Genomic DNA, 9,521 nt, shown 5'->3' with positions numbered 1-9,521 from the left:
AGAGACATATGAAACAGTGGGCATGGGCATTGAAAGTAATACAAATTTCAGTAGGACTTCAACCATTGAAACTGCAATTCCTTCCTTCGTCTGCGCATTGGTGGCAATGCAGAAGGCATCAGTGCAAGCATTTCAAGATCTCATACCAAACTTTTAGTATTTCTGGGACGTAATAAATTTCCAACGCAACTATCACATATCGTATTGGAATACTCAGTGATAGCCAATTGGCATTTAAAATAATCTCAGTTTATGAGATTACAACGCTTTTGGTACAGGAGTGCACATAATGTATGAACGGCGTCAGTTCGCAACCAATTGCACCTTATTTCTATATCAGACCGCACGGTGGTAGCCTGGAATGAACTGACTGACGAGCTTGTTCACTTTACAGGTGCTTTCAGGTTGATAGCAACGGAATACTGCATTGTAGTTAATCCCTATACTATAAATGAACTCGCGGCGACTCACAGGAATGCATCAAGCAAAGCTTTTTAACGTCCAGGGAGACAAATTCCGATTATTTGTGGCATTTTATACATCAGGGCATGTCTGAATTCAGTTTCTATAAAATCAATAAGGATTATTTAATTGTAACAAATAGAATTAATTACTACAATTTTAGATATGCTTTCCTTTAGTTAATTTATATTATATTTATGCTGTCTTTGTAAAATATTGAATATTTTATTTTGCAAAAAAAGAGAAACTTGTTTCTTTACTGTCATATTATTACTATTATTATATTTAAATTTTTATTTCATATTCATATTTTATATCAAGGCATATAAACGTACAATATGTTATATAATATAAATGTATGTCATATAATTTATGCAAATTATTATAATCATTTGCTTAATTATTACAAAAAAAAAAATAACACGCTTACTTATTATATTTAATATATAAAAATATTAAAATGTAAGAAACAAAAACATTTCACAAATCAATTTAAAAATATATATGTATATATGCTTAAGTATAATGAATAAAGTTGTGCTCATTAACTGCTTAACTGTGCCATTTCAATTTTTGTTTACATAATTCGCATACATACTATGCATTAGTTACAAATTTGTGTTTTATAAATGTTTATAATAATTTTGAAATCTTTATTCTCACTTTTTTACATATTTAACACGCTAATGCTCAAAAATTTTAATAAAAAGTATGTTGTAATTGAAAAATAAATTTTTTTCAGGTGGAAATTTAAATTTAAAAGATGTTTTTAATAATAAAATTGAGTTAAAAGTAAACAAACACAATTTTATCGAAAAAAAACTAAATTTTATTTAAAAGTTTAATAATTGAAGAAAATATTAGTGAATAGAAATTAATTGAAGTTTGCGAAAAAAAACATTTGTCAAACTTTTGTGTGCATTTGTTTTAGCAAAAAAAAATATTTTATTATATTTGAAACCATTTTGTAAAAGTATCGAATTATTAAAGATGACACGAGGGTTAGTCAGAATTTGAAAAAAAATCGACTTTTTTCTTCTACTTGGCAATTATTTCGAAAAAAATTTCTCATCTGGCAACTGCAAATACAATGAACTTCCAGTTGACAGTTAAATTTATTTTTCGCACAATAATTAAAATTTCGCTTTTAACACAAATATTAAAATCAAATCACACAGCATGCGCAAACGAAAACTGCACTAACGGGCTGTTGTTGCACCACAATATTGTAAACAAACTTAATTTAAAATAAAAAGCAGCCAAATGTTTTACATGCAATAAATACGTTCAAACATTTCTATTAACATTGCCGCGCATTGAGCAGCAAAACTTTAATTTTTATATAATTCTTTAATTTATGGCAATATAAATTACTGCTAGAACCGTTACGAGTGTATCTTGTTGTTGTGCAATGTTTTTTTCTTTTACTTCATGTGTTTTTATTACAATTCAGATTTTTTTCGTTGACATTTTATTCAAAAAAAAAAAAAAAATTGATTGCACACTTTGCCGCTTCCCTATTTTCAGCATATTTAGCACTATTGCGTACAAAAACGTGCGCCACGCAGCAAATTTTACTGTTAAATAAACAATTTGTCACTAAATAACGCTTGCCATACTTTTAGGCGCAAATTATGAACGTAAAACTTATTTGTTTAAATATTTTTTATTTTTATGTTCACATTTCTTACGCATTGCAATGCGTAAACATTATTTACGTACTATATATAAGTGTTGCTATAAATATGTATGTATATATATATATGAAAAAACCTAATAAAATTATTATAAACACTATTATTTTATTTTATGTTTAATTTTAAATGATGCACGTCACTTAGCACTTTTTATTTGTGTAAATTATTTCATGTGTTTTATTATTATCAGAACTTTTTGTTTACGAAAATTTGTTGCGCAACGAAAAACGTGGCAGATACAAAAAAAAAATATTTATATATATAAATTTAAAACATGACACAATATTAAGATAAATAAATACTTTGTTATATAAAAATATACAGTTATGAAGCAGTTTAAATTTTATATAAAATATTTTAAAGCAAATTAAAAAAAAAATAAAAATTAAAAAAAAATAAAATAAAAATAATAAAGTAGGGCACCGGAAGACGGCATTTATTTGAAATATATTGCAGAAAAGTTTTTTGCAACGCAGCAACAAAATATTTTTTTAACAATTTTCTTTTTTTTTCTTTTTACAATTTAGCAAATTTTTTTTATAAACCAAACGGTTAGTTTGAAAAATAGTAATAAATTTGCAAACAGAGAAGGTCTAGCTCAACTTTATCATTTTAAATATTTTCATCTTTTCAAGTCAAGCTTTGTATTTGCCATAATTTGTGGCTTTTGGCAAACTAGCAAATGTTTTCTAGAAAAAAATCTGCTTTGTTTTTTACTCAAATCAAATGGGCTTCATTTAATTTTATTGATTAAAAATAAATTATTTAAAAAATGCATATCAAATGTGTTAAATTTATGTATTGTATTTATGTTGTTGTTGTTGTAATCGCTTTCAATTGTGTGTACCGGTTTTGTTTTTGTTTTTTGTATGAATTATGTTTTTGCACAAATTTTTATTTGAGGCTGCGTGGGCGACGAAAGGCGGTGCTGCAGCGTAAATTTGGTTTAAATGGAATTTAGACTTTACAAAAACAAAAAAAAATATTATAATAAAAAAATAAGATGTTTTTATATTCCATATAGAAAATAAAAAATATTAAATACAAAAATAATAAGTAAAAGATAATTTAACAATAAATAAAAAAAAAAAAAACAAAATTAAAATGAATTTAAATAAAATAAAAACATTAAAAACACAAATAATAATAATTAGTTAAAAATTAATATAAAAATAAATAATAATATAACAAAAAAATAATAAAAATTTTTTTATTTTTATTTTATTTTATAATCATTTATACAATAAAATATTTATTATATAAATACATGAAATCGCAGCACTGGCTACTAGGCCTTCAGCCGATAATAAAAATTAAAAGCATAAATAATGAAGATAAATAACGAAATAAAATTATTATTTAAATAAAAATATTAAAAAAAATATAAAATGTTATAAAAGAATTAAATGAATATAAAAAGAAAGAAATAAAATAACACTAGAAAATAAAATAAAATATATTAAAATAATAAAAAAACGATTAAAAACGATTTAAATAAAAATAAATTTAAATAAAATAAAAAGTAGATTTAAATTTAAATAAAATAAATTTAAATAAAATAAAAAGTAGATTTAAATTTAAATAAAAATAAATTTAAATAAAATAAAAAGTAGATTTAAATTTAAAAGCATTTTTCTCGAAACAGTTTTTTCAAGTCGGTTGTCAAGAACTGGGAACTACTCAACTGATCTTAATGACTTTTACAAAGGTCTTCGGGTTAAAATATACATGGTCTTGAACGAAGGACATTTTTTTCAATTACAACTTAAAAAAAACCAGCGAATATTTTTCATTAAAATTTGATTTTTTTTAACGTCTGCTAAAAATACAATTTTCGTATTTTTCTTCGCCCAATACCAAGGTAGAACACGTATTTTTCATATGAAAAATAAATAAATAATGAAAACAAAAAATAAAAAAAAACAAAAAAAAAAAAAAAAAAACAAACAAAAAAAAAAAAAAATAAAATAAAAAAAAAACAAAAAAAAATAAAAACAAAAAAAAAATAAAAACAAAAAAAAATAAAAAAAAACAAAAAAAAAATAAAAAAGTAACAAAAAAAAAAGTATATAAGAAAGTAAAAAAAAAATAAATAAGAAAGTAAAAAAAAATAAATAATTAAGGTAAAAAATAAATAAAAAAGTAAAAAAAAGAATAATAAATGAAAAACAATAAGTAAATAAAAAAAGTTATTATAAAAAAAAATAAAAAAATTATTATAAAAAAAATAACAAAATCATAAAAAAAATAAAAAAAATTATTATAAAAAAAAATAAAAAAAAAGTATTATAAAAAAAATAAAAAAATTATTATAAAAAATAAAAAAAAAATATTATAAAAAATAAAAAAAAAATATTATAAAAAATAAAAAAAAATTATTATAAAAAATAAAAAAAAATTATTATAAACAATAAAAAAAAATTATTATAAACAAAAAAAAAAAATTATTATAAACAATAAAAAAAATAATTATTATAAACAATAAAAAAAAATTATTATAAAAAATATTATAAAAAAAAATAAAAAAAAATTATTATAAAAAAAAACTATTTTTTTTTCAAATAAAAATATTAGAAAATGTTTATTTTCAAAAAAAAGATATTAAAAATTTATTTATTTTCAAACAAAAGTCATAAAAAATCAAATAAAAAACATTAAATGCCACTAAAAACAATAACCAACAAAAACTATACAAAATGTCATAATACAGTAAAAAAAAAAATATAAAAAACTGCGCTTTTTACCGAATTTATTTATGTCAAAGCATTATATTGACGAATTAATAGGTCAACTCGCTGCCTGTGCTACTTTACTGCATTAAATCACGCAACAAGCGCACCTGCTTCATACCTAGCGCTGCAGCCGCAGTTTCAGCCTCAAATGAAAATTCATACAGCAGACAATGCAAGACTATTTCGTTTTGTGGCTAAACACGCTCTGTAATGGGCGCTTTTCAAGCATACGCGTACAAAAAACACTTATACATGCATATATACATATGTGTGTATAACGGTAACGATAATAAATGATGCTGTGATGTATCGCAGTTATATATATGTAGTATGTCTGTATGTATGGCTATGTATACAAATTGAACCACGGAATGAGGGGTCACACAACTAATCGTGGCTGTGGTGTGCATTTGGCGAGAGCTGCATTTCGACACACCAACAAAAAAAATAAAAATAAATTGAAATAAATGTATAACCTATTGCTAGCTATTGCCAGTATGCGCCAATTACTATGTATACTAAATACTTTAAATTTGAAGAATTATTGAAGTGTCACTTGTTGTTGTTGCGCGCTTGTGCATGATTACAGTACTAAAGACAGTTCTGATTGCTATTGTTGCTGTTATAGCGGCAGATGTGTATGTGTGTGAGTGTGATTTGTGAAATTTAGTTGGTGGAAAGTGTTTTTATTGTTGTTGGTGGCGTGTTTTGTTGTTGTTATTATTGTTGTTGGTGGTTCGTTTTTCAAGTATTGTTGTTTTTTTTGTATGTTCGTTTATTGTTTTTGTTTCTTGTATGCAGTGTTTTGTTGTTGTTGTTATTGTGTTTTTTTGTTTTTGTTTTTAATTTTCTTTCATTTATTTTGTAATTTTCATTTATATATTCATTATTTTACGAGTTTCTATTCTATTATGAGTGGTATGGCGTTACATAGGTTGCTGGGAAGATGCCTTTCCGATTGCCGATCTCACCATTCCACCAATTCTCATCAGATCGATCTGTGACGGTGATGACGTCGCCGCGTCTGAAGTCCAATTCACCAGATTCTTGTGGCACAAAATCATACAATGCTTGCACGAGCATCTAACCGGTGGAGAGAAGAGGAGAAACGAGAGAAAATGGAGTGTGAGCAAATTTATATAAATAGCAAATCGTAAAGAATTACAATAAATATAGCAAGTGGGTAATAATTTATATAAATCGGTGCTAAAATAAATGCGCGAGCAGAAATATTGCCTACATTTGGGAGCGCATAAAAAGAAAATAAAACTTTGTCTACATTTAGGCGCACATTAAATGCCATAAGTTAAAGTTAACAGAAGGCTTCTTAAAAAACTCGTTGTTGCTTTTGTTATAGCGGCAAATTTTTGCCGAGTTGACAGTCCTTAACCGGATAAAAAATTCCGGTCCCGCGACACCCTTAACAGGTCCATTTCTTAGAGCAACAGACTGTATAAAAACTCTTTAACTCGATTTTGATAGATCAGTTTGTATGATAGCTATGTGCTATAGTGGTCTAATCTGAACAATTTGCTCTGAGTTTGTAGCGTTGTCTTGGGCAATCATCTAAGCCAAATTTCGTGAAGATATTTTGTCAAATAAAATAGCTTTCCATACAAAAACCTCAATTGGATCGGTCAGTTTGTATTGCAGCGTCAACTTAGAGTGGTCTGAAATCGGCGATTCCGACAAATGAGCAGCTTCTTGCGAAAATAAGGAAGTGTACAAGATTTCCGTTCGATATCTCCAAAACTGTCGCACTCTTCTTTACAAACTTTGTGGTAAAATTTATACGCGTCTATAAAGATAGCACTCTAACCCCATTTCGTTCAGCACACTCACCTCTTCATGTATCATATCTCTTAATTTGACATCTTGCGATCTCGATACGCTTGCGGTTCGATGATACTCCACCAGCTCGTTGAGTGAGTTGAATTTAACAACCCAAAGGAAGAATTTACCCTGTGCGTCGCGTAAAACTTTGAAATGTTGCACACCATCGGGGCATCTGTGAGTGGTGTCGGAATAAAAGCAAAAATTAAAAATCTCATGCATTTTTGGTAAAAAAAACTGTGCACTTACTTGACTGATAATGAGAAATCGCCAGGACTGGATTCACTAATGCGAATTAAGAATGCACCTTCATGTTTGTTTGAGAGCAATTTCTCAGCGTCGGCACGTGTGATGCGGCCATAGTACCAGCTGCATTTTTTAAAAAGAAAAAATAACAAATAAATAATTTAAAAAAAAATTGTGTACTTGAGATCATCACACACTCACTCATGATTTTTCATTTCTATATAGTTGCTGGGTATGAGACCCTCTTTACTGTCTAATTCGGCACGATACCAATTTGAATCATCTTCCATGTTTAAAATCTGTAAATAGGAGAGTAAGAATTTTTAATTAATTTTGATATTTAATAATTTTAATATTTAATCATTTTAATTTTATTAATAAAATATAATTTTTGCAAAAAAAATCGATTTTTTTTCATTTACTAGTAGATATAACCTCTTAAGTTGTTTTTTTTTTTTCATTAAAGTTTTCATTGATTTCCGTGGCGTTTGCGCGCTTTGTTGTTGATAATTTGTTAGTAATAAAATTGGGAAAAAGTTCAAAAACAATTAAGTATTTTTATTTTTGCTATTACCATTTTTTTAGTTCATTGTTTGAAATTGTTTGATGTTTTGTATAATGAATTGTTCTGCCAATAAATTTGCATAACAAACCAGAATTAATTACTGCAAAACATTTTATGGCACTTGCAAACTGTTTTTTTAACTTTTAGATTTTTTTAAATTTTTTTATAGGCCTCAACAATAAATTGTATTGTAAAATGTTAATTTCATTAATGAATTCAGTGCAATAGTACATACATTACATACATACATACTTATATGCCTTTACTACTAGAGATGTGGAACATTAATGCGAATGTGAGTTTACTTGGTATATATAAGTCCTCCTTAATATCAATATAAGCTGTGACACATTACATACAAATATTCGTGAACACTTTTGTCCCTTACTGTAAGTGCATTGTTTATAGAATTTTACAACAGCGCGCACATTACTTTTTTTTACTTTCTGAAACATGTAACGTGCTGCAGCCTCCGCCTCGGGCAGTAGTCGCGTTGACCCAAATAGCATTGAAGCGTGAACTAGCGCCGAGTGACGTGAAGCTGACACAAAAAACGCAAGAATTCGTTGACAAAAGTCATTAATAATTTGTTGTGCGGAAGCGAATTGCGAAATATTTTCGATATTTTTTCTATAATATGCGCACATAAGTACATATGTACATACATATTTCGTCTATACCATATAATTTTAGTAAATTCACATATAAATAAATACATTTTTGTTTGTAAATAGATATGTGTCAATTAGTTATGGCACAATGTCAACATTCGCGTTTGAATTTCATTGCTCTTTATTTGTCTTATTAGCACGAACTTCGAACATGCACAGGCATGTCATATCAATGAACTGTGAATTCCAATTGCAATGGCGTCCTGTTGCAACGACAAAAGCAGAAACAAAAAACGAAGGAAAAGTGAAATATTCGCTAACGAGATAAATTATATTCTCTACATTTAATTTATGTTGGAAGAAAGTTCGTGTAATTATTGGTCGTTGCAAGTAACTGCACTTCGTCAGAGTTGTAAATACTGTTGTCAGAACGTGCAGCAATGCGAGTATGCATTTTTTTTATTAGCCGCGAATTTTTGCACGACTTGAATGAATTTTTAAATAATTCAAATGAAGGTCATTTGTGGACAAGGCACGTAAAAGTGTTGTAAAAAGTTGTTTAAAAAGCCTTAATGTAAAATGGAAATTGAAAGTGAGGTTATGTTATATAATGTTATCGAATAATTTTGTGCGAAACTAAATTGCTATTGATTTGAATACCAAAGAAAAGACAGAATTTAAATGTAAAGATAAACAGTACCAACAAGTATTGACACTGTATTGACAACCACCCCCTGCTGTTCTCAGCTATTCGGAAATAGAGTACCGAGAGAGAGAAATCCAAGGTTGTTCGGTATACTTGACATCAGTGAGGAAGAGGAGATAGTTTGATGTCTCCTGTTGAACATTTATACAGTGAGGCCAAAAAGCGTGCGTTTGAAAAACATAATACTCTCCTCTCCAAGCAGTTTCAGCTGGGCTGCTTTCGCAAAACCATCCCTGCAGTTGTCTACTAGAAGCGGAGCCGCCTCCTAGGAACATCAAAAGGTCCTTCCTTGATTACGTCGACGACGTTGTAGAATGCCGACCAGAACCAAACTTTAGCCACGCACTGACCGCCATTCACAGTGAAACCATCAACTCTTTTTCTGATACTCTCTTAGTGAGCCAAACCACTGCCCATTGCGAACGTAGATCTCGAAATGCCCCAATGTTCTGGTTACTGTAGCAGGTTTAACTCGTACTTTTCCACAATCGACCCCGACATACCAAACATATGTATGACCAGCGTGCAATGAGTCCGCGCATGACTCTAACTACCTTTTTACATATCCGGCTAGCCCCATTCACCTAATACTCCTATCCCGATGGTTCGAGCTCGTTAGAACAGTACGTTTCCTAGGTTTAACGTTGGATGACTTCGATGATAATCGAT

The 9,521-nt window shown here is 28.0% G+C and overlaps 1 protein-coding gene across 7 annotated transcripts in view; it reads right to left on the bottom strand.

The window, feature by feature from the left end:
- Positions 1 to 5,605: 5,605 nt before the first annotated feature.
- LOC105225067 (growth factor receptor-bound protein 2) overlaps positions 5,606 to 9,521 on the bottom strand; it is a 37,474-nt gene continuing 33,558 nt past the window's right edge. For all 7 annotated transcript variants that reach the window (XM_011203389.4, XM_019989827.3, XM_049453930.1 and 4 more), the window contains exons 3-6: positions 7,172 to 7,269; positions 6,974 to 7,093; positions 6,734 to 6,899; positions 5,606 to 5,974 (exon numbers count right to left, since the gene is read on the bottom strand). In XM_011203389.4, coding sequence (XP_011201691.1) covers positions 5,801 to 5,974; positions 6,734 to 6,899; positions 6,974 to 7,093; positions 7,172 to 7,269 — 558 coding nt within the window. In that variant the 3' untranslated portion in view covers positions 5,606 to 5,800. The remainder of the gene's footprint in view (positions 5,975 to 6,733; positions 6,900 to 6,973; positions 7,094 to 7,171; positions 7,270 to 9,521) is intronic.

This window comes from Bactrocera dorsalis, chromosome 3 (genome assembly GCF_023373825.1).
Source record: "Bactrocera dorsalis isolate Fly_Bdor chromosome 3, ASM2337382v1, whole genome shotgun sequence".
Taxonomy (NCBI): domain Eukaryota; kingdom Metazoa; phylum Arthropoda; class Insecta; order Diptera; family Tephritidae; genus Bactrocera; species Bactrocera dorsalis.
Note: the sequence above shows the minus strand (reverse complement) of the source record. Positions and strands in the feature narration are given on the sequence as shown.